Genomic DNA, 26,988 nt, shown 5'->3' with positions numbered 1-26,988 from the left:
ATTTGGGCAGGTGAATTAATTTCTTAGAGCCTAACTTCCTGTAGCATGCAAAATACATAGTCCTTTGTATTGGACTATGCATGTGGAAATTTTCATCCACCTTTCTTCCCTCACATGAAGGTAGCCATGTTACAAAATTGGGGGAGGGGATAGCTTATATTTGGTGGTAGTGAGGGTATTGGTTTTGGTTTTAACCTTACTGTAATTATGAAGTAAAAAAACAACAAAAAAACCCCAAAAAACTAGAGTATTTCCCAAAAGTAAACAGTGTACACCTAAAAGGGAGCATAGATGATAAATGTCTGTACTTTTCATTAATATTTCCTTTGCCTTGTTTATTTTGCCTCTGAAAACTTAGGTTTGACAGTTCTCTGGAAGACCTACCTAAGAGTGGACCTCACCCACCTGCAACTTCTCAGGTTTTATATTTTGGTAGCCAAGTAGCCACACTTTCTAAAGTAACTACGTGTTCTAGGTAGAGTTTTTTCCTTCTTGGTATGTCGAAATTGTAACGCCAGTGGTGAAATTAAATACTAAAACTGTTTGACTAAAAAGGAACAAATGATCATAGATTAAGAACTGACATCATTAATATGTAGACAAGAAACTTTGGCACTCAGCTGTGGAACACCGCTTTACACTGCTTTTATATATTTCTATCTCTCTCTCTCTCTTTTTGTTCAGATTCAGAGTTCTAATATAACGTCAGGAAATCCATGCCTTCTCTTTATTCACTGTGATTTGGAAAATCAACTTTCTTGAGTTTGTTGTAAGTCTACTTTACTGAGTTAGAGCATTCACCCCAAAAAAGGAGTGATAGAGATCATACATTCCAAGTCCCTACACGTATTCTAAAAATATTCAGGTTACTTAAAATATTTTGCAGGACTCCACTGATGCTACGTCCTTTTATGCTATTATTTGTGATACAATATAAGTTAATAAATTCACACAGTTTCCTTTTCTTTTTATAGGAGAAAGACAATTTAGCTGATTTATTTTTAGCTGACTTTTTTATAGTCTTAAGTTTCTATTTATTATTCACCATTACTTCCTCAAATAGTAGCCATTGCTTGAAAGGTGCAGAGTAATTAAGGAATTCGAAGTTGAATCCCTTGGTAACTTTATTCTTCCATATTGCATGACACTCATATTGCCCTGCTCTGCCACTGATAACATCTTTCTTTTCTCTTTCCAGCCCTATTCTTTCTTTTCTAGCCATTCACAATGGTTACTAAAACATAGCCATACAGTTCAATTAAATTTTAGGCTTACAAAAAAAAACTATACTTATTTCTGTATGAGTTTTAAAAATGGCTTGCCACTGTTTCTTTAATATGCTTTCTAATGGTTTGTAAAATTATAGCCAAAGGAACTAGAAATAACAATTTATCAAATTCTTCTGAGAAGGAGAAAAGACTTATGTTCATACTCACAATTTCAGACATCCGAGTTCTCATTAACCTGGGTTGATTTTGGCACATAATTACTTTGTGTTGGAGGTGACCACAGTCACAAATTATGAAAAAAAAAAATGGTCATAGAATGGTAAGGATGCTTATTAATAACTTATATGCATAAATGAGAAGAAACTATAGGTTTCATGCTGTACATTTTAGATTTTATTTTAACTTAATAAAAAAATTTCTCAAATTCAAGTTGGTAATTAACTTGAAAATCCTTACACTCCTAATGATGGAATGTTAATTCCTGTCCAGGTGTTTGACCTTTTCTAAAAGACCAAAGGAAAATATTTATTATTTTAAGTCATAAGAGTTCTGAAAATAGAATTTCATTTTTTGAGCATTTTTTAAGTCTTTATAGAGCTAACTGAAAATAGAAGTGTAGAATATCAGCAGAGAGGGTGTTTTAGTTACAGTCAGTTTAATTGCTGTTTACTTTAAAGGTGCTTTCCTTCCCCACGTAGATTTATTCTCAATATTTTAAAGTTATTTCTTGTTCTTTTTAATATGTATTGCTGCTTCTGCATAGGCAGTTGGTTGTACCTGCTTCTCCTGAAAGCACAAGTTTCATTAAAATGTCAGGCTCTGGATGTATATCATCTCTAAGGTAAAGCTCTTTATGTAGATGGAGTCTTTTTAGAAAAATCGACATAACCTTCCTTTCTCTGATTACAGAAATTCAAACTTCATGTTTAGATTTATTTTCTACTTAGATGCAGACAAATCAATCTTCACATGTGTGTTACATATTATTGATTTAACTTTAAATAGGATTAGAGACTGAAGTTAAATACATTCAAAAGCCTTTATGTCTCAAAAATAAGTTTTATGGAGGATTATATATCAAATTTCAATCTCTGAGAGAAATCTTAGCAACAGTAAATAAACGACCTGAACTCTTATTATACTTCTGTATCATACCTTTATAATGTCTAAATATTAATACAAGATGGCTACTATCTTATCTGTATTACGCTACCTCTTCTCACTTTGCTTTTTGTTCCTTTCCTCTTTTTTTTCTTTCCCTTTGTATCAATTTAAGCAGCTCCACAAGAAATGTGGTGACAAGTTCTTTGGAAGGTTTTCGAAACTTTTCTACCTTCTCTTCTGCTAGATATAGTGCTGCAGTTCTTAGCAGTGCAGCTGCTACTGTGTCTGCTGTTCTTGCTGCGAAAACCAGGTAGAACTATACGTACAATGTGTGTCTTGTGTGATTCCAACACTTCTCACTGTCTTACAAGTCCCCTCAAGGCAAGCATAACCATGTGAAAGAGTCACAGATCTATATGAGATCCTGATTGTGCTGTGGACATTTTACCTAAGTTGTTGACATATCCCACAATATTTATTACTGGTTTTTCTTTAAATCATCCTTTCATCTGTTTCCATTACTACCATTTATCCATGATACTACTCGGTTACATGGATTATTGCATGTTGTGTACTTATTGAGTTTTGGGGTTTTATCATTTTTAGTTTTTATATCTGAAACAGAATCAACTATCAATAGATATTTTAAGTTCCTATTGGTATTTTCTTCTCTCACAAACTGATTGTATTTGAGGGTAATCTAAAGTCTAACTATATCCCTACCCAAAAAAGAATAATAACTTTTTATTTTTGTGAGATTTTGTTTCTACATAATTTTTGGTAGTCTTTATAAAGCTTTATATACTTTCTAAAATATTGTCTTGACCAATTTTGGTGAAAATTTAGTCATTCTAAATGAGTAAAATAATGAGTCATTAATGAGTAAAATAGTAGAATACTCAGACCTTCTTTTATTCTCTTTCTACTGCTTTGTTCTTCCTGCTTGTCTATAAAGTCTCTGTCTCATCTATCTCTGTCTCTTTCTGGAAATGTTTCAAATCATAGACTGTAAAAACAACTTTCTGCTATTGGTCATGTGATTTTTCGATTTAAAACTCTTTCTAAATGCTCACCAGGCTCTCCAGTCCTGATAAATATCACTTACTCCTGGATGCACTTTGCATCAGTCCTGTTTCCAAGCCTTTAGCTTTTTCGTACCTCCAGTCCTCGAGGAAGTCAACTGGCTCTATCCATGTTAAAAAAATAAGGTACTGTGGGAGCAGATACCATAGTGGTGTTTTGCTGTAAATGATACTGCTTTCTGTGACACCTTACCACCATATTAACCCAGATGAGAAAGTCCTAGAGTGGATTTGTGTTCAGTTTTAAATTAACTGTAAATTCCATGCAATGCTAATACTCAAGCATGTTATTTTATATGATCATTAACTCCCCCTTTTAACCCTTTGTGATATCTTTTATTAGCACACTTGATGTTTAATATGAAATTATGAGTAATTGTGCAAGTACTTAAATTATAGTATAACTGTTTCATTGCATGGATGGTAGCTATACTAGAAGAGTCAAATATTTAGTAAGACATACCATTATACCTTCTGAAAAATGAAAAAGAATAATAAAATAATTTGTTTTGATTGGCTACTACTATCTTATAGTTCTCAAATATGAGGGTTTTACCTGGGCAAACAACTTAATTTTCACCATATGAGGGAAATTTTGAAACAAAATTAATTTTTCTCCTAAAGTTAACAAATATGCCAAAAATTATTAGGCATAATATAAAAATAAAAATATCCCAACTGTTCATGAAAGGTATAATCTTAATGAAATAACTGTTTAAAGTCATTTCTGGTGGCGCCTGGGTGACTCAGTGGTTGAACGTCTGCTTTCAGCTCACAACGTGATCCTGGGATCCTTGGATTGAGTCCCACATCGGGCTCCCTGCATGGAACCTGCTTCTCCTTCTACCTCTGTCTCTCTTTCTCTGTGTCTCTCATGAATAAATAAATGAAATCTTAAAAAAAGATAAAAATAAAATCATTTCTGATGGAACATAAAATTAATGGCAGAGTGTATAACTATAATTAGACTATAATTAGTGAAAGCCTGATATGACATAGGCTATCTCTTGATCACGTGTTTATCTTCTATCCACTGTTATGGAACTTTTCAATATACTTAAGTTATAATTCTGAGTAATTTTTAAAGGAAATGTTTAAACAGAAAAAGAGATCAGTATACATTTTTCTCTAAGGAAAAAACACTCAAAATCATTTTATAAAAAGTCATTTTATATTTGTGGAATTGTGAGTGTTAATTGAGCCGAAATCTTTCATCATCAGAGCGAAGTCTATACAGAGACAGGTTACTGACCACATTTGGAAAAAAAAATCTCTTTGAGGACCTAATGCAATACTTACATCTTCTCTCCAGTATCTATTTCATTTTTAAAAAAACTTTAAATGGCCAGTGGTGTGTTTTGATGGATATCAAATGGAGATAGGATAGAAACAAATGTAAATAGGATGGAGAAAAATACTAGTTGTGTGAGACTACCCCATCTCTGTTAGTGGCACGCTCTTATTATATTCCAGTAAGCTATTTTGTACTCAGTATTTAATAAAAAAAGAGCAACATTAAAATTCTCACAAACCTTGCTTGATTGGAGAATTTTAATGTTTGTCATTTATCATTGTAAAACCAGGGACAATTTTACATTTTTGTACATAACCCTTACATGCAGAGCAGTCTGTCTTTAAGTAGAGATAAATTACTCTGAAAAAAAAAAAATGAATCCTAGAGAGTGTTTCCTTCAAATCAAATGTTTTGTTGTTTAAATAAACTTCTGGTTTTTTAAAAAAAGCATGCATGCTGTTGTGGACTGATTGACCTTATGCATGGACCTGCTTATAGAATAGATATTAGTAGCCATTATCGTTACTTTTATTAATAAGAGTAGGCCCAAACTAAATATATTTTGGTATTTGGGAAAGGGAAATGATTTTCAACAGGGTAAGTGAATTGGCATTCTGGAAAGCAGGGATGCTGGATTTTCTGAGGAGACCTTGCTAAACACAAGTGATAAGGGTACCAAAAAGAGTAGTTGGGACAATGTCAAATATTTTATCTCTGATCTTTGTTTTTGTAAGACAGTAAGCTTTAAAATTATATTATAGTGTAATACCAAACTTGTTTCTTTCCATTTATTATATTTAGCATTTTGAATTTTGGTACAGAATGTCTAAGTTAAAGAATTTTGCTTAGGGGGACACTTGGGTGGCTCAGTGATTGAGCATCTGCATTTGGCTCAGGTCGTGATCCTGGGGTCCTGGGATTGAGTTCCTCATCGGGCTCCCCACAGGGAGTCTGCTTCTCCCTCTGCCTATGTCTCTGCCTCTCTCTGTGTATCTCCCGTGAATAAATAAATAAAATCTTAAGAAAAAAATTGAAATTTCTTTTCATTGAAGTAATCTCAGCCTAACCAGTATATTATTAAGGGCCACTTATTTTACTGGTCATTAATTAGTAACCTGTCTTTTCTGATCTACTCCTCCAGCTGTTGGTCTCAATTATTGAAGGACTTGCGTTTCTGTGCCTGGAATTATTTAAGCAAGCAGTACTTTGATTTCTGTTCAAAAGTTAGCAGGATGTATTATTCTTATTGTTGTTATAACAATTATTATTATTATGCTTTACCTGAGAGAAATTGCTATAGTAATTATATCATTCCAAAGTGCAGATTTTATTATTTGAGCCAACTAAAATTATTTTTTTTGAAATGACAACATATGACAAATGACAGGATGTAATAATAAAAAGCTTTGTGATCTTCTAAATCAACCTGGAATCAGCACAGATAAGGCCTCCTGTTAAGCAAGTAGAGTAACTCTGAGTGAGTGAGGACAATGGCAGTCTTGTCTCTTGTTTTCCTGTACTGTGAACACAGAACACTAAATGTTCTATTAAGCTGGGGATGTTGTCTCTTACTTAACCATTATGTGGCCAATGCATAGCACAATGTCTACCATGCAGTAGTTCCTCAAATATTCGTTCAATGAATGAGTGACTGAGAGTATGTGAGTGAAAAGAGTGGTAAGATGTCAGGAAAACTTAGTTCACAAAATACCAGAAAGTGAAAAAGAAAGGGAAAAAATATCTCTATCATTTCATAGGGATTATCAGGGATTCTCTAATAATTAGTTGTTTAAATGATTTTTCTGAAACATTGAAATAGACAAGAATAGGAAGAAGAAATTAGCTTATTATTTGAAAGGGTTGGCTGCATTGTTCCAATAGCCTAATTTCTCATGATAGACCTTTTAAGACAATTTTCAAAGTACTAGACAAATATAATCTCCTTTCTTTTCTGTTTTTGTTTTTGTTTTTGTTTGTTCATTTCAAAAAGGCAGTCCCTCAGTTGTGGTTTTCAAGTTTTACTTTTTTAAAAATATTGTTTAATTAATATCTTTGTTTTCCTTTAGAGATTTAATAGATTGAGGAAAGAGAGGATCATTGCTAAGTTAGGTTACTACCACTTCACCAAAAATGTTTCCTTTTTTTCTTTCTAGCCACACCCAGGAGACTTCTCAGCAGTTGGCGCCATCAGTAGCATCAGCACGGAGCATGCCTGAGAGGCGGGAGAACCCAGCCACCACCAGACCAGGGGTGGCTGGTCTCACAACTGCTGCCGCCTTCAAGCCCCCAGGATCTCCCAACGTTATCAAGTCACCAAGCTGGCAACAGCCAAACCAAGCAGGTATGCCAAGGCAATCTCTTGCTTTTTGTTTTTCTTAAGTGTACTTATGAAAATGTTTTCAAGGATGTTTGATAGAATTCACTGGTGAAACCCATTCTTAATCATCTAAGTAAGCTTTAAAAAGGTCTGCAAGAAAAAAATAAAATAAAAAATAAAAAGGTCTGCAAAGAACAGCTATAGCTATTTTTCTCTGAAGTATCTCATAAGCATTCTGTGTGTATGTTTGATACAATTGCCATTTGCTATCCATAATTAAAGAATTGGGAATTTCTTTGTTTCCCAGATCATTCAAGAAGCATGTGTGAATTGTAAACTTGGGGTCTTATTAATGAACTATATTGTTGGAAGATTAGCCTTGAAAATACCTTTTAGTTTTGATAATATATACAAAATAACAACAGAAGCATTTATTGTCATCAATTACTGAAGAAAGAATCTTTGACTTCTTATCCTCTGAAGATTTATGAGGCAGAAGTGGAAGAAGGTTACAGTACCAGAAAGAACATATTTATTCTGTTTTGTTTTATTTAAGTATAATTGACGTAAAATATTAGTTTCAGCTCTATAACATAGTATTTTGACAATTCTGTACAATACTATGCTCACCACATCAAATGTAGTTGCCATCTGTCACCATACAACATTATTATATTATTGACTATATATTCCCTATGCTGTACTTTTCATCCTTGTGACTTACTTATTTTATAACTGGAAGTTTATACCACTTAATCCCTTTTACCTATTTTACCCATCCCACTGGCCCTTTACCCTCTGGCAACCACCACTTAGTTCTCTGTACTTAACGATTCTGTTTGTTTTACTTATTTGTTTATTCATCTGTGTTGTTTTTTAGATTCCACATATAAATTAAATCATCTGGTATTTGTCTTTCTCTGACTTATTTTACTTAGCCTAATACCCTCTAGGTCCATCCATGTTGTCCACCAAAGGAATGATCTCATTCTTTGTTATGGCTGAGTAATATTCCCTTGTATATTTATACCACAACTTCTTTATCCATTCATCTGTCAGTGGACAATTGGGTTGCTTCACTTTCTTAGCTATTTGTAAATAATGCTACAATAAATATAGGGATTGCATATATTTTGTTGAATTAGTATTTCTGGGTTTTTTATTTGGGTAAATACCTAGTAGTGGAATTATTAGATCCTATTACATTTCCAATTTTAAGTTTTTGAGGAATTTCTATACTCTTTTCCACAGCAGTTACACCAAATTATATTCCCGCTACGATTCCCACTAATAGTGCACAAGAGTTCCCTTTTCTCCAACACTTTATTATTTTTATATTATTTTTTATTTATTTATAATCTTTGCCAACACTTATTTCGTCTTTTAATTTTAGACATTCTGACAAGTAGAAGGTGATATCTCATTGTGGTTTTGATTTGCATTTGCCTGATAATTAGTGATGTTGAGCATCCTTTCATGTTTCTGTTGGCCATCGATACGTCTTCCTTGGAAAAATGTTTATTCAGATCCTCTGCCCATTTTTTAATCAGATGATTTGGAGGTTTTGGATGTTGCCTTAATCCTATTCACCTATTTCACCCATCCTGCCACCTCCTAGTCTGGCAACCACCAATATAAGTTCTTTATATTTTGGATATTAACCTCTTACCAGATATATCATTTGCAAGTATCTTCTCCCATTCAGTAGGTTACCTTTTCATTTTGTTAACGAATTCTTTCTTTGATTTTGCAGTAGTCCCAATAGTTTATTTTTGCTTTTGTTTTCCTTGCCTGAGAAAACATATTTAGGAATATGTTACTAAGGCCAGTGTCAAATAGATTACTGCATATGTTTTTTAAGGAGTTTAATTATGGTTTCAGGTCTCAAAGCTGGCCTTAAATTCATTTTTAGCTTATTTTTGTGTGTGATGTAAGAACGTGGTCCCATTTCATTATTTTGCATTTAATTGTCCAGTTTTTCCAGGAACATTTATTGAAGAGACTATCTTTTTTCCCTATTGGAATGTTCTTGCCTTCTCTGTCATAGATTAATTGACCATGTAAGCATCGATTTATTTCTGGGTTCTGTATCCTGTTCTATTGATCTATGTTTCTGTGTTTGTGCCAGTAGCATACTGTTTTAAGTACTGTAGCTTTTTTGTATAGTTTAAAATCTGGGACTGTGATACCTCCAGCTTTGTTCTTTTTTCTCAAGATTGCTCTGTTTATTCAGGGTCTTTTATGGCTCCATACAAATTTTAGGATTGTTTGTTCTAGTTTTGTGAAAAATGCTATTGGCATTTTAATAGGGATTGCATTGAATCTGTTGATTGCTTTGGGTAGTAGGGATATTTTAACAATATTCTTCCAATCCATGAGCATGGAATACCTTTCCACTTATTTGTGCCATCTTCAATTTCTTTCATCAGTGTTTTATAATTTTTCAGAGTATGGGTCTTTCACCTCCTTTGTTTTTTCCTAGGTATTTATTGTTTTTGGTGCAATTGTAAATGGGATTATTTTCTTTATTTCTCTTTCTGGTAGTTTGTTAGTGTATAAAAATGCAACAGATTTTTGTGCATTGATTTTGTATACTGCAACTTAACTAAATTTATTAGTTCTGAGAGCTTTTTGGTGGAGTCGTTAGGGTTTTCTACATATATTATCATGACATCTACAAATAGTGAGTTTTACTTCTTCCTTACCTATTTGGATGCCTTTTATCTCTTTTTTCTTGTCTAATTGCTGTGATCAGGACTATGTACTGTGTTGAATCAAAAGGGAAAAAAGGGAAAAGGAAGCTTTTAGGGAAAAAGCTGTCAGCTTTTCATCATTGAATATGATGTTAGCTGTGGGTTTGTCATATGTAGCCTTTATTATGTTGAGGTATGTTCCCTATAAACCTACTTTGTTGAGAGTTTTTATCATGAACAGATGTTGAATTTTGTTAGATGCTTTTCCTGCATCTAATGAGATGATCCTATATGGTTTTTATCCCTCATTTTGTAATAGAGAATATTTGAATAGTAAGATGAAACAACTTGAGCTCAATATGGAAACCTGAGTTTTCATTCACTTCTACAGATAAATAGCTTTAGGTAAAGTCACTTAACTTTTGACCCTCTGTTTTCTGATCTGTAAAGTAAAGACAGATTAATTGATCCTCCTGTTTCTCCCAACATGAAATAAGGTGATGGTTATAGGACTAAAGGACTTCTCTTAACAAGAAGATGGGACTGTATACTTAAGTGTTTCCAGTCTCGTCCTCAGCTTTCATCTCTTCTCACTCTTTACACTCCCTGATCTGTCATCCAGAGACCTTGTACAGCCTCGCCACTGGTAATTTAGAGTCCTCTCTGTCCTGAACTCCATATCCTCAACACCGTTGACCTACTTGCTGTTTTCCAAGTGGCACCCCAACTACAGCATGTCCAAAAATACTATTACGTATCTCTGGGAATGGTACATCCATCCAGTCACCAAATCTCCAGCGTAAGCTTGAGAACCTCCCACCTCTACCCTTATGTTCTCACAGTAACTAATATCTAATGATTTCACTTCTGTGCATTTCTCAAGTTTCTTTTCTCTGTGGTCAGAGCCATTTCCTTGGTTCAGGCCTTTGTCATTATAAACAACTTCTAAGTAATTTTCACTGTCTCCTCACCCCCTATCAATCTGTCCTACTCACTGCAGCAAGTATCTTTCTAAAACTCTTAATTTGCCCATTTGACTCTCCTGCTGCAGATGCTTTACTGTATTTCTTCATTCCCTAACTTCTCATTGAAGTCTGTTTTCACTCTGGCTCTCACTAACTTCTCAATGTCATCTCCCACTAATTCCAAATTGTAATCTGTGGCATAGCCTTATTAAAGCATCTTAAATTACTGAGACATGCCATGTTACTTGGCTTTAGAATGTTCTGGTCCTTCTTCATAGAATGCGCCTTTTTTTTTTTCTTACCTTGACCGCTATAGAATTCTAGTCTTTTCCCATCAGTGTTGGGATATTGATTGAATACACGAGGGACTACTTTTAAATATATGTATATATATATTATATTTAAATATATATGTAATATATATTTATTTCAAGAATTGCTTTAAGGATTGATCATTTATTAGTATTTAAGAATTTTTATAGTTGTTAGAGTGGATATTTAGTTAATTTAATTTAGGAATCCATCTTTTGCTTTGCATTATCCATAGTATTTAAATATAATAGACACTAAACAATTTTATTATTAATAAGTTATCTTTAGAAAAATACTAATTATTTACAGTTAAAATTATTTCATAGTGTCATTTTGAATAGTTTTGAATTACCATTATGTGTTACTAATTTTACAGAGAAACTAAAATTTTTTTTGGGGGGTCGAGAGATAAGCCATTGCATATGACCTAGACTATTTTAAAGACTACTTTATCACTTTAGAAAATTTAAAATATTTTTTTATTTTTTAAAGATTTTATTTATTCATAGAGACACAGAGAGAGGAGAGAGAGAGAGAGAGAGAGAGAGAGAGAGAGGCAGAGACACAGGCAGAGGGGGAAGCAGGCTTCATGCAGGGAGCCTGATGTGGGACTTGATCCCGGACCCTGGGATCACACCCTGGGCCGGAGGCAGGCGCTCAACTGCTGAACCACCCAGGCATCCCAGCTTAAAATATTTAGACTAATATCTTAAGCTTCTGAAATTTCTGGACTGTTAACTTAGCAAGACCTGTTTTCTTGGGAGAAAATGTCAATGGATCAGCCCCCTAGGCTTTTAGTTGTTTTCCATTTACTTGAAGCTTATCTATGATGGTGGAGATTGGCTCTAATTATTTTGTATATGCATATAGACTATAGAAAGTAACTTTAAGAAAAATCTCCTTTGGTGTAGTAATTGAAAAGGAATAGGAGAATGTTTTTTAAAAGTAAGGGAAAAACTATCTGAGGTAGAAACTGATGGGAGGACATTAAGGATGTGCGCTGCAGAGGGCAGAAAGTCTATGTATTGCTTTTGGAAATTCAGAAACTATGGTCAAAATACCACTCTGTTAAAATGAGAAGAAAAAAATGGAGGCAGAATTCCTGGAGAATACACTACAGCAAAATTACCACAAGAGGGCAACAGAATCCTGTCTTCTTTAAATGTATTTTGTTATTATCAAAGCAATCAACACAACTATAATCGTGATTCATATGGTTAATATTTAAAATATTATACTTTTTACAGAAAATATAAGTGAATTTAATTTGAACAAAACTATAAGAGTATAAACCATTGCAAATTATATGACATTATAAAGCATTAATACCATAAAAAATGTTTTACCATTGTGAATCATTGTTGAATTACATCATCATGCTTAGCTCAAATTAGAAAATATTTGCAAGGGCACCTGGGTGGCTCAGTTGCTTAAGCGTCTGCCTCTGGCTCAAGTCATGATACCAGGGTCCTGAGCTCAAGCCCTACACTGGGCTCTGTTCTGCCGAAGGTCTGCTTCTCCCTCTCCCTCTGCTTGCCACTCTGCCTACTTTAAAAAAAGAAGAAGATATTTGCAGAACTTCTGTTTATTTTGCTCTAGGTGTGCTACAAACGCATTTAGTGTGTATTATATAATGTAAAAGTTACTTATTTTACACCATTTTGTAAGAATTGTAAAATAAATAGAAAATCCCCAGCCATGGGAAATATTTTGTTCTACTCTACCTTTAGTGTACCATATTTAAAAACAAAATGAAACAAAAACATCTCAGAATCTACTCTTCCACTTTGATATGTAGTTTTAAGAGTTTCCTAATGCAAATAAAAGGATTTTTTGATTTAGAAGGGGATGGCTGTCTCATTACGAGTTTTTAGGCTCTTCACAATTCACCTGTGAAACTACAGTGCCAGAGCAGGAGAGGTAAAAACTAGAAAGGCCAGTTGCTGGCTAGCCAACTCCAATAAGGTATTGAGTTCTCCCACACTGAGAACTTCAGGTTTCTTTCCTTTGATATTTCACAGCTATGTTCTAATGTAGGTGAAAGAAGACACCCCCACCAACATCATCAAAGAGTAACTGTTATCAGTGATGTCATTTTAAAATAATTCCTAAAGTTGGGTGAGAAGGAAGAGATAAAAATTACTAAGTTGCAGTCTGTAACCTATTCAGTTGATCCTGAAATCAATTGAATAGATTGTAGCCAGTATTTTCATTTAAAAAATGAAATAAGGGCAGCCCGGGTGGCTCAGCAGTTTAGCGCTGCCTTCAGCCCAGGGCATGACCCTGGAGACCCGGAATCGAGTCCCACGTCAGGCTCCCTGCATGGAGCCTGCTTCTCCCGCTGCCTGTGTCTCTGCCTCTCTCTCTCTCTCTCTCTCTCTCTCTCTCTCTGTGTCTCTCATGAATGAATGAATGAATGAATGAATGAATAAATAAATAAATAAATAAGAAGATATAAGAATATTTTACTATATTAAGTATTTTAACATAGTAAGAGTATGTAGGTATCATGCTACGAAAATGTGGTTTTAATTTATATATGTATGTATGTAAGTACAATCACACATATTTAGAATCAGCAGGTAAACAAGTATTTTGTGTCACAGTATTTCTTACTATGTTTTAGTAGTTAAGAAAAGATTTGGAAGTCATTTTTTCAAATAAGTATTTTAGACATACTTTTGTCTATTGGGATGACTAATATGGTTTTGAAATGATAGCCACCACGCCCACCCCCACCCCCGCCCACAAAAATAACCCCTGCATTGAAAGCCTGATTGAAATTTTAAGACCTACTAGTGTATGCTGAATCTGTCATGGGTTTCCATTACCTCCACTGAAGTTCTGACTTTGAATCTTAGAACATTTCATTTGTGGTGTTACATAGCTTATGTTACCCAGAAGTCTTTCAAGAATATAGTAATGCTACCAGTTGATAAAGAAGAACTAGGTGTACATGTTAACAGCATCATCATTTAGATTGGATTATCTTTTTCTCAGGCATGTAGTTTAACATGCACCAGCACACATACATACACAAGTTTATCAGTGGCTAGAAAGGCCTATTTTATAATGCAAGATTGAAAAGTTCATACTCTGCATGAAAGTATTAAGATACAAAAGAAGCAATAATCCAAGCTTGAATTTTGTGTAGGTTAGCAATACTATGTTCTATTTGCGCTGTGCCTTTAGTACTTTAATAATTCAGATATAGTAATTCTTTTAGAAATGTTGACGTGGGGGCACCTGGGTGGGCTCAGTAGGTTAAGCATCTGCCTTTGGCTCAGATCATATTCCCAGGGTTCTGAGATAGAGCCTCACATTGGGCTCCCTGCTCAGCGGGGAGCCTGCTTCTCCCTCTCCCTCTGCCTGCTGTTCCCTCTGCTTGTGTTTCTCCCTCTCTGTCAAATAACTATAAATAAATCAAACCTTAAAAAAAGTGTTGACTTGATCTAGAAAGATACATAAAAGGTGATACTTTTGTTAGTTTTCAGAATTGGATATTTGTACTTCTTAAAACATTTTAATTCACTATATTTGTATGTCTAATAGATGTTTCATTGCTTGAATTCTTCATGTTGTATATAATAAGTAGCTAGATATTTTCAAAACCAACTTAAATTTTATGGTATGTTACAAATATGTTCCTATGTTTACGTTTATGTTTATGATCTAATTTACTGTGTAATGTTTTCCCTAGATTTTCTTTAGGTTAAAGATTCCAGATTGGGTAAATTTAGTTCATTTGATGCAGATATAAAATATTTCTATTTTGGGACTCCTAGATGGCTCAGTGGTCAAGCATCTGCCTTTGGCTCAGGGTGTGGTCCTGGAGTCCTGGGATCGAGTCCCATTTCAGGCTCCCTGCGTGGAGCCTGCTTCTCCCTCTGCCTATACCTCTGCCTCTCTCTCTCTCTATCTCTATCTCTGTGTCTCTCATGAATAAATAAATAAAATCCTTTAAAAAAAATCTCTATTTTACCAAAAATAGTCAGATGTTCTTCACAAACCCAGTCTTAAAAGTTATAAAGATCCATTAGATGTTGGAAGCACATCAGTTTTCTAACTTGTTTAATTATATACAAAATGAGAATGACTAATTAATTAGAATATAAGCAGTGCTTTGCTAGACCAGGCCTATTGTTCATCCAACTAGCTTTGCTGACAGTGGGTGGCTATGAAGAATAGTAGTACCTGCCCTTTTGGCATGAATTTCAGAAGGCCAGAGATGTTCCCTAAAGGGAGCATTTGAACCTTTAATTTCTTTATCTGTTAAAATAAGGGTCTGAAAAAGTCCCCTGTAACATTGTTGTTATGTATGTATATATATATAAGTAGGTCTGCATGCATACACGCCTAGGATGTAACATTTTGAAGTGTGTGGCACATAGATGATACTCAAGGAAGGTTAAGTTAAGTTTTTACCTATTTATTTTAGTGACAGCATTAATAACTTACACTGCTAACATCCAGCAGAACAGTTCTCATGTGACTTCTCTGATTGAAAATGTTTTGGGTTCTCTGCTTCCCACACATTAAATGTTTGGCTTCTTAGCAGAGATGAAGGTCCCTTTATTACCTTGTACCAACCTTCTTCTCCAGCCTATTTTGTAATACAGTTTTTCATGTTCTCTGCAGTCCTGTCACACTAAAGTTCAAGAGTCCATACCATTCCTTGGGCACACACCTCTGTGCTTTGTAAAGCTACCCCTTTCATTTGAAATGCTTTTCCACTCTTCCACCCCTGAAAAATTTCTATTCACTCTTCAAGACCAAATGTTATCTCCTTGGTGAACTTTTCTCGAGCCCTCGAATAATTGCTGTCCTTTCTCTGTGTCCCTACAAAATGTTGATGATGGCTTTATTATAGCATCCATCATATTCATTGTAATTGTTTACATATGTGTCTTTTACTGCTGTTTTTAGATCCCCTTAAGGACTACGACTGAGTCTTACTAATCTTTGTTTTACACTACCTAAATAATACCTGGCACAGATTATAGGCCTTCAGTAAATGACAAAGCCTGAGTAAGTGAGTGGGAGGATAGGTCAGTTTGTTGTATTTTGGATATCTTCTTCATCTGATTTGAGGGATTCACAAGACATTGTTCTTTCCTCCTGCCAGACTTGAAATTCCCACAAAAGTCATTGAATAAACGTGGATGTGCTGTCTGCTAAAGGCTGACATTTAAAAACTACACACATTGCTTAAGGGAGCAGAGAATTCCACTCTTCTTGAAGCATTAAACTGCCATAAGATTTAAAAGTTGTGAACATCAGCAGTACTATGACCAGTACTATATTATTTATCTCTAGTAATTAAAAAAGTTTGTAATAGATCTGAAGCCCTATGGTAGGAATTTATTTCTTTAAAAATATGGGAATATATGGCCTATAAAGAACCAAGCAGTGGAATGCAGAGGAAATATTAGGGATAGCCACTCATTTTGTCAATGTGGACATATTAATGTGGATGCAAATTAAAGCACCAGTAAATAACAGAAATCAGCAAAGAAAGTGCAAAGACTTAAGGCAGATTACAAATCCAGGTCAGAAGACAGGAAGGTCTGGATCAATGGAAAGAAAGAGACCAATAAAGTTCCAATGATACAATCTTGAGAGAGAAAATTTGTTTATATTAGGGTTTATAGTGGAGTCATATTTTATGCAGGAATAAAGTGTTAATACTTAGGCCTACAGTAAAATCATATGTAGCTAATGTCCTTTGAATACTTTTAGGAAGAAGCCAAGTTGGAAAGGGAACAACATGGCAAAATCTCTCAGAGAACTTGGCTTCTTGGAGTGAGAACAAGTCATTCAGTATGTTCAGGACTATATAGTGGCCAGAAAGAAATTACATGGGTTAATGGAGGCCTGGTCAGAAAGAAGGGCTTTGAAAGTAAGAATGTGGATTGATGGAGAAAGGAAGCCTTTGACAGATTTGTAAACTTGAAAGTGACAATCAGGTTTGCAATATTAAAAGATCATTATAGCGTTAGTGTATTTAAAAGATCATTATGACCTCAGCATAAAGATTAAGATTGGAGTCCTGGAGACTAAATTAAGAGGTCATTGAGGAAATTCAGGATAGTGATGATGATAATGAATATTGCCATGGGACAATGGCACGGGAATGGAGAGAATTCCAAGGACAAGAGAATGCAGCTTCACACTTTAACCTGACTGGGAGGCAAGTTCTAACCATTGCTTTTCCAGGGAGCTTTATTCCCTAGAAAGCATTTATTTATCCGTTGGTAAAACACTAGTAGAGATCATATTCGGCTTCCAGAAACTATACTTGGTTTTGAGTAAGTCCTATTATGGAACAGAAAATTGTTTGAATATGTCTAGTTTTTTTTAATGTAATGTGTCTAGTTACAAAATATAAATCTGAGTGGGTTGCTTCTTGCATTATACTTAAGAAATAAGTTAAAATTTACTTTTATAACATAACATACTTTTATAGTCTATTTGTACAGTATTTCCATAGGCAAGAACATTAATTTCCCCTAAATCATCATCTTCTAAATGTTGACTCTTTTCCAGTTCTTTATAGTTGCAATTATGAGATTGGTAGCTTTGACATTAGCATTCCTTGCCTTTGCAAGAAGGACTTGTGCTACATGTTGTCATGGAAATAAACATTATGAGATGGTGGAAAAGGGGTTTCTTATAAGACAGAAGAAGAAAAATTCTTTAGAGTCCCACCAGTCAAAAATTAAAAATTAAATTAAATACTCATGTTGTATATATGTGTATAGAAAATTCAGAAAGCTTTAAATCCATAGATATGCTTAAATTTTTTCATTAATTATAGGATTTTCTTCTTTCCCACTTTCAAAATAGGTAGCTTTTAAGAGCATTTGTGATGATTCTTAATTATATTATGTTAAGTAATAAATAACTTATAATTTCTTACTCAGGAAATCATTTAGCTATATAATATTCACTAATATTGTAATCACCATTTTCTGTAGAAAACTGTGACTATTTCATAAAGCCATTGAAAATAAAAAACTCTGTTGTGTTTTCTCTTATAGTAAGTAGTATTGTCTAGTTGTGCTGGGATTTTGCCTTTTGCTGTTTTCATTAGCAGCTCTTACAGCTTGTTGGAATAATGCCACTTTGGTGCTTTTATTGTTTGTACACACAAGTCCCTGTTTATTCTTATGTCCCCTGATATTGGCAAGAAATTATTGGATTTCTTTTTTTTTTTTTTTTACTTATTAAATATATCAATGGAGGCACACATGCTACTGATGAAAGAAATGGTGTTTAGTTGATGGTGACATAATACGCTAGCAGTATTTTATCATTTAGTATTAGGTATTTATAATCTGACACTCCTATTGAACAAATGTGTCATATTATATGTATATAATCCTTTTACTAGTGAATTTCTTTTTTTATTTTTGAAACAGTTTTAATATATGTAGGTAAGGCAAGACCTCATAATTTACAGTGAGATTTATAAAAATTGCTAATTCTTCTTAAAAACATGAATAATGTTTTGAAGAACACAGTGCAAGGAAGCTGTAAATAGAAAAGTTAGGATCATTTGAAGCCTTTTTAGAGCCACACTAAATTTCTTTTGGTCAAATGAAAAAGGGGAAAAAACACACCTTTTAAAAATGAATATTTAGTTAATTTTAGCTTCCTTTGAATCCTGTCTTGGAGAATAATCACCATCCCCATTTGAGTATTCAAAACTCAGAAATATAATGAGTAATCTTGAAGGAAGCAAAAAAACCTTGATTAACAGTAAAATTGTGGGTATCATTGATTAGTAATAATAGAACTTTTTAAATATCTTTTTACTTAGGGTGTAAAATAAGGCAATGTCATTAAAATTTTAAATGGGCATCATTTTACAAATGAGGTAAGAGAACCTGAGAGAAGTCAAAGGAGTCAGTTGTTCAGAACTGAGTTAAATTCAGCTATTTTGACTAAGTAGTACATTTTCTTCTATCACAAGATAATATCAATGACTATATTTAAAGAGAACTAAATCCATTCTGTAGAAAAGGGTCTGACTTTGAACAGGGTGGATAAGCCAGGGACTGGCAACTACTACGGTTTGCTTTAAATAACATTTTCTTTGAATCTAAACTCCATTTTTAAAATTTTAGCTAAGATTCTAGTCAACATGACCTTTATTGTGCCCTGCCTCTGCTGCATTTTAGCAATAAAGAAAAGCTTATTTATTCATTATGGACAGAGCTTTGGAGAGATCTGATTTTTTTTTTCCCCCAGAAAGACTCAGATGTATGTATAAGATCTGATTAGATCAAAGATTGAATGATGTGCATCTCAGTTATAAGTGGATATAAATTCTATCTTTTATTTGAAGTCTAAAGAAGATAGGGGTGAAAAAGGAAATTACAGTTTCTACAACCATCCCAAATTTCATTGTAGGCTTTACATTACAGTAATAAATCGAGATAACTAGATTTGCTTAGCTAAGATGGATAGATTTATTGGTTCCATTTTTAAATTTTTATATGAATAAGTAAACTGCTACCAGTTGCATATGTTTCATCTCTTCTAATAATGTTTTACTGCCATCTGCTCCCTGCATTTTGACATCATTAAACTAAATAGTCCACTTGCCATAAAGGCCGGACGGGAGCTGTCCATTGTCAAAACTGAAGTGTGAAGCATGTAAATATGCTTGTCTTTTTATATAACAAGTAGATTTTGGTTTCCAATCATGATTCTAAGGAAAAAATAAGATAACTATTAATTACCTTCTTTTTCTTTTTTCCTAAACTGGAATTTATTTCTGTGTTGGAAGCTTTCCCGTGCTGAAACAGGAGCATAATTATGAAAGCTCTTCTTTCTCCCCATTTTTCTTTCATTCTGAGATTAAAATATTAAATCTTCTCTGAGTGAAGATACCTGGACTTATTCCTATATGATTTTCATAAAGTTTTTATTTCTTATTAATTGATGCATATGGTTTAAACCAGGAATTGGCAAACTATGGCCCTTGGTCACATCTAGCCCTCCACCTGTTTTTGTAAATAAAGTTTTATTGGATCACTGACATTGTCATTTCTTTACATTTGTTAATGTGGCTCCACTACTACTGCAATGGCAGAGTCGAGTAATTGCCACATACACTGTATGTCCCACAAAACCTAAAATAATTACTATCTGGCCATTTACAGAAAAAAAATTGCCAAATCTAGGTATAACCACAGGAATAAGAAAAATTTTGCTTGATAATTCTTTACAGTAGATGCAGACTTTTCTCAGAGTCCAGAGCACTCTTGACAGCAGTAATCTGAAGGCACTCTGTTGCCTATTTGTTTGTGAACATCACCTGTGAGAAGATAAACTCTTCGGGCCAGGTATCTTATTCTTTCATACCAAGAGTTCCTGGATCTAAAACATTGTATGTGTTCTCTAAGTAGTTGTTGAACTAATTGATAATTTATTTTTTTAATCATGTAAGATCTTATGTCAGAGTGTAGTAACAACTGACATTTATGAAGCATTTCTTATACATTCAAGAAAACATTTTACTTATACCACCTCATTTAAGCCTCCCACACTGTTTTACAGGTGAGGAAATGTAAAACATTTCTGCATTCATGGAGCTAGGAATTAGCAGAACAAGGAGCCCAAGTGTTATCTTAACATTATCATTATGTTAGATCTATTGCTTCCTCCAGCATAAAATAGCTGAGCAGTGTTCTCTGCTTTTAAAAGATGAGAAATTCAAACATAACTTTGGATAATGATAATAAGGTGTTATCTATTTCAGAGATCTAATGGCTTTAACTGAGAGAGCTACCTTAGAGAATTAGTGGTAGTAAGAGAAATGTAAGGAGTATTCCAAGTTTTCAATTATCCAGTAAATTGTATTCATCATGTGAGACATTGTTGATATTGTTTGACATGAGAAACACTCCTTAAATTTTATTCCCCTTTCTGCTTCAGTTTGTGATTTTGCAGTTTTTTTATGTACATTAAAAGAATTCTATTTATATGAGCAACTCGAACCTGAGGCAACTTTCTCTTTTATTTCTGAGACTAGGCTTTCTCACTTATATAAATAGATGAAAATTTGTGGGAAAATGGTAAAAGCCAAGCCCATTTGGATTTTGTGTTACTTTGGAAATAAGATATGTCAAAACTCTAGGTGTAAGGTGAGTATAATTAATTTTAATATATGTCCTTTACAGTTTTCTCATCAAAATAAAAGCAAAATTTTACAAATTTAATATTTTAAATAAATTCTTAGTTTAGATTCTGTATGAGTTCAGAAGTGATCCTCTTTAGTATTCCTGAGGTTGTGAATGATGCCTCGGATTTGTTTTTCATTTTTTAAAAATAATTTATCTGCATTTTTCTTTTTTGTTTCTTTTTATTATTCCTCTCCTCTCCTTTCTTCCCCCTGCCTTTTCTTTAACATGAAACACATTGACCACCCACAGAGCAGGTTTTGTCTTCCCATTGTAAAATTAGAAATTGTAACAGTGATACTAGATTATTTAAAAAATTCTATGTATAGCTGATAAAATGTTGATTTCTAATTGAATGATGGCAAAGCCAGAATATTTTAAGATCTCATATCTTTATCTGCAAGGTACACACTAGCTTTATTTTGCTTGTAACCGATCATATGGAAGTTTTCTGTGTAAGATCAGCTAGTCAGGAGAAAAAGGCAAGCACATATATCCCAAATTTTAATGATGTGTGATGCAAAAAATTAAGAGAGAGAAATGAATCTAATCCAAGTCCCCATGCTCACTTTTAATTAAGACACTCTATATCCAGTTTAATCTGGGTTCTTAGAGTTGAAAGGCTGGTTGCTAATGGAAGAAACTAACCTCCTAAAGTTGTGGAAATATTTGATACTTAGCCTTGGGCACACCTGTTCCAATTCTTTATGGCATACATACCAGCATTCTCCACTGCTTAGAGAACTGATAATAGTTTAATCTGTGTGTTTTGCTTTTAATCATTTAATAAAAAAATCCTTGATTCCATTTAATAAATTTTGCAGAAACCTGTCTAGAATGTACTTTCCTCTGATCCTAGATCTTGGCTTAACTTTAAACCTTTTCTATTTGTACTGGTTATGATTTCATCCCTGGATAATGAAGAGGAGACTGTTGGTTATGCTTTCAACACAAGGAGCTTGACAGACAAAATGCATGGATTCTATGCTTCTCTTGGCCACCATCTGTTCAAGATGATTGGTGAAGGGCTAGAGAAGAAAGCACTTGCTACACACGATAATATGCAAGTGTGTTGCCATCACTGCTACCCGATTTAGTATGTGTAAAATTTCTACCATACCTTTGTGAACAAATTCTCTGAGATGTAGAATTACAATACTTTATCTCCTCAGGGGTGCCAGAATGTCACTTTGATGTAGCCCAGTTATTTATATGAGTATAACATTAGCCTTGGTGTTTATAACTGGAACACCCCTTGCATCTGAGCCAGTTGTTTTTCACACCATAAACCTCACATATAACTTCTGTGTTGTTGAAGCTGTAAGCATTTGTCTTTTTCTCTTGGGGAGGGAACATTAGTATTCATGATATAAGCCTATTTCTGACTTAATAAGAATGAACTATTTTTTTTTAATTTTTTTTTTTTATTATTTATTTATGATAGTCACAGAGAGAGAGAGAGAGAGGCAGAGACACAGGCAGAGGGAGAAGCAGGCTCCATGCACCGGGAGCCTGATGTGGGATTCGATCCCGGGTCTCCAGGATCGCGCCCTGGGCCAAAGGCAGGCGCCGAACCGCTGCGCCACCCAGGGATCCCTAAGAATGAACTATTAACAGGGTTTAGAAAAATATTTTATGCTTATTCCTAGATTTATTGGCATAACTTTCTCTGTTGCTTTATCTTAATTCAAATGTAGTTGTTGAAAGATTCACAGCAATGTAGAGTTTGTACAACAAAAAATGAATTTAACCTTCAAATGCTCTAGTCTATTTGTCATTAGCAAAAGTACTAGATCTATAATTTTATTTTTCTTTCTGAAGCATTTATATACATCCTCTTAAATGTATATCTCTCAAAACATGAAGAACCTAGCTTTTTTTTTTTAAGAACCTAACCTTTTATTTATATGTTTATTTCAAGAACTTTGTAGCCATTAATTATAATGGCTGAAAAGTATGGGCAGCTAGATTTAAGGAAAGTTAGATCTCTATAGGAAACTCATCTTTTATAGAATATGCGAAGGGCTTTAAAGTGATAACATAAGCTGTTAGGCACAGCAGGGCAAATAAGAAACAGTACTTTCATACATTGTTCCTAAATTGATTCTGGCAGGCTCGTTAAGGAAATAAAAGTAGCAGAAATTAATAATCTCAAGTTATCACTATCCCGTCCTTCTAAAATAATCCAGAAATGAGAACTTCCAGGTTTAGACCACATTTGCAGAGATCTGCCTTCATAGTTTCATAGGTCATCACTGACTGGCAAAGCATTTGACACTGTGGGCACATAATAAATATTTAATGAATGAATGCATAAGGACATAGATTTTGGAGTCAGATACAAATGTTTTTGGGGGACACATGAGTGGCTCAGTGATTGAGTGTCTGCCTTCAGCTCAAGGTGTGATCCCAGAGTCCTGGGATCAAGTCCTGCATTGGGTTCCATGCAGGGAGCCCGCTTCTTCCTCTGCCTATGTCTCTGCCTCTCTCTGTCTCTGTGTGTGTGTGTGTGTCTCATGAATAAATGAGTACAACCTTTTTTTTTTTTTTTTTTAAATGGTTTAGAAACCTAAATTCTCCACTTTCCTCCTTTGGCTTACATCATGCACTCTTCTGGTTTTTCTCCTACTTCTCTGTGTTCCCGAAGTACTTAGATTATTTGCTTTACCCTATGAACTCTTCTGTTTTCATTCTCACTTTCCCTGAACAATCTCATTAACTCCCACAGCCTCAAATGTCATCAATATGCTAATGACTCTTGAATCAATTCTTGTAGCCTTGATCTTTTTTCAGAGTTCCTATATACAATAGATGGTCTGTACTTAGATGAACCACAAGCACCTTCCACTCACAAAAAAAAAAAAAAAAAAAAAAAAAAAAGGAGAGGCAAAAAAGCTATGAGCTCTGTGAAGGCAAGGGTTATTCATGTTTTGTTACCTGCTGTGTACTCATGTGTAATATAGTGCCTGCCACGTTGTTAGGTTCTCAGTATATACTTGACTAAATGAAGATCTATAATTACACTCATTATCTTTCCATCATTCTGGCACTAAATCCCACTATAATATAATAAACTGTTTAGTGATCTATAACTTTCTTTAAACTTCATGAGGACAGAAATTTTGTTTCTGTTATTCAGGGTGGTAAAGCCTAGCAAATTACTTGGTATGTAGTAGTTCAAAAAACATTTTGCTCATTTTGTTGCTCTACATGTCCTTGGTCAAGTCACTTATCCTCTCTGAGCTTTATATTCTTTATCTATTAAATAGTAATATTAATGCCTTATAACCTTGTAAAGATCAAACAATTCAGTTGCCCAATGTGGAACTTGATCCTGGGTCTCCAGGATCACAGCCTGGGCTGAAGGCAGTTACTAAACCGCTGAGCCATCTGGGCTACCCTCTTTAACTTATTACTATAGAACAAAGTTCAAATACACACACATACATATATATAACTAGAGACTTGGTTTCTTCTACAGATATGTTGAAAATGGTGGGGAGATGAAAGGGATTATAGGCTAAAAGCAATTTAAGAGGCATATAACCAAATGTAGTAAGTGGACCTTACTTGGATCTTGATTAATACTGGGCTGGAGTGTAGGCAGAATAATGCCCTCCCCGAAGATGGTCATGTCCTTATACCTAGAATCTATGAATATGTTATATTACATGTCTCAGGTGAGCTAGAGATGAAGATGGAATTCTGAATGCTCTCAGCTGACCTTAAAATGGGGGATATTATCCTGTCTTATCCTGGGGAGCCCAGCATAATCACAAGGATCTTTAGAACTAGAAAATGGAAGCAGAAGAGAGGAGTGATAAAGTAATGCAGAACGTGTTGCTGGCTTTGAGGTGGCAGAAGAGGGCTATGAACCACAGAATTTGGGAGCCTCTAGAAGTTGGAAAAGACAAGGAAAGGAGTTTTCCCTAGAACCTCCAGAAAGAGATGGCCCTGCCAACACCTTGACTTTGGCCCAGCAGTAGCTGTGTAGGAGAACTGTAAAGCAGTACACTTGTGTTGTTTTTACATAGCAACAATAGAATACTAATACAGGCATTAATCATGAAAAATGGAAAATTGGTTATTTGATCGTGTTTAGGAAAATTCCTTTATTTTAAGTGTGATAATGGAGATATAGTTAGGTTTTAAAAAAAAATGTTCTTTTAGAGATGATACTGAAATATTAAGGATCTTGAATTTGCTTCAGAATGGTTGGGAAGTGGCAGGGAGTGAATGGCATGTAAATGAAACATATCAGCTATAAACTGATAAATTGTTAAAACTTGTTTCTTTTTCTTTATTAAATTTGACTGGTTTTTAAAATAATTGTTTCCTTAGCATCCTCTAAAGATGATTAATGTTAATGATTTTTTGGTTTTTGTTTTTAAATTTTCGGAATCAGGGGATCCCTGGGTGGCACAGCGGTTTGGCGCCTGCCTTTGGCCCAGGGCGCGATCCTGGAGACCCGGGATCGAATCCCACATCAGGCTCCCGGTGCATGGAGCCTGCTTCTCCCTCCACCTGTGTCTCTGCCTCTCTCTCTCTCTCTCTCTGTGACTATCATAAATAAATAAAAAATTAAAAAAAAAATTAAATTTTCGGAATCATTGTGAGCTCATGGGGTTAAACATATTTGAAGTATTTTAGTCCATGGTTATTATCCTTATTAATGCTCAAACCATCTCATCTACTTCTTCGAAGTCCATTTGATACAGCCATAGTAGTCTTTGATAGCTTTCTTCCTTTTCTAATATGATAAGATATTCTAGACTTCCCCTGTTTATTTTCTGTCCTAATCCTAGAATTAGCGGTTTCTTTAAGGAGTCTGGTTCCTTTTAATGGGAAGTTAATAATTTTGGTACTGGAGTCAATTCATTCTCTGAATAAAGATATATTAAGCAATATGCCAGGGATGGTTCTAGGTGCTGGAGACATTTCAGTGAACAAAACAAACAGTGTCCCTGGCCTCAACGTGTGGAGAGGTAGAGAATAGAAAAAATAGAAAGAATAGAAAATTTGCTAGATGGGGATGAGCACTGTGGAAAAAGATAAACCAGTGAAGGACTATAGGGAATGCTGGTTTGTGGTAGGGGGTTGCTATTTCATATAGGATGGTGAGAGAAAGCAACATTAATAAAATAGCCTTTAAGAAGACAATCTGAAGGAAATGAGAAAGAAAACCATGCAAATAACTAGGAACAGTAATTCCAGGAGGAGGGAAGAGGAAGTACAAAGGCACTGAATCAGAAGCATACTGGCCATTTAGAGAAGTGGTGAAAAAGCCAGTGAGCCTTTCATGTAATGGGCAAAGGGAAAGTGGCAGATCAGGTCAAAGAGGTAGTAGGAATCAGATTCTAGAGGATCATTAGTTAGAAGGGAGCTGTTGGAGGGTTTTGAGCATAGGTTTGACTTAGGTTTTTCCAGCCTCTGTATTGTTGACAAGAGTAGAAGCAAGATCTCTAGGCAGTCACTGTAGTAAGTCAAGCAAGGGATGTTAGTGGCTTAGACGAAGGATAGATGTACTATGGAGATGGTAAGAAATCATTAGGTTACATATTTCTCATATTGTTGTGAGCAGTTCATCTTCTAACACCAAATTTGCTCTTTTACTGAATGATATATTCATTAATTCAGAAGCACAACGTCTTAATCTACCTTAGAAGATACTAGCTAGCTACATCTGTTGTTATTTTAGTTTCTATTTTGGGTTATCATCCCACCCCAGCCCCAACTGGCTTAAGTTTCCAAGTAAGGTTTGACATGATGTAGTGTTTTTTTCATCTGTTACATATCAGTAAT

The 26,988-nt window shown here is 34.5% G+C and overlaps 1 protein-coding gene across 25 annotated transcripts in view; it reads left to right on the top strand.

Annotated features, from left to right (window-relative positions):
- The window catches only part of PDLIM5 (PDZ and LIM domain 5), a 212,063-nt gene that overhangs the window by 154,669 nt on the left and 30,406 nt on the right, over positions 1–26,988 (top strand). For 10 of the 25 annotated variants that reach the window (XM_072755634.1, XM_072755633.1, XM_072755632.1 and 7 more), the window contains one exon: positions 6,863–7,050. In XM_072755634.1, the coding sequence (XP_072611735.1) occupies positions 6,863–7,050 (188 nt within the window). Of the gene's footprint in view, positions 1–358; positions 476–684; positions 770–2,505; positions 2,644–3,409; positions 3,542–6,862; positions 7,051–26,988 lie in introns of those variants that run through there. The other 15 variants (XM_072755627.1, XM_072755625.1, XM_072755623.1 and 12 more) reach the window with 5 other exon arrangements.

Source organism: Vulpes vulpes, chromosome 4 (genome assembly GCF_048418805.1).
Source record: "Vulpes vulpes isolate BD-2025 chromosome 4, VulVul3, whole genome shotgun sequence".
NCBI lineage: Eukaryota > Metazoa > Chordata > Mammalia > Carnivora > Canidae > Vulpes > Vulpes vulpes.
Note: the sequence above shows the minus strand (reverse complement) of the source record. Positions and strands in the feature narration are given on the sequence as shown.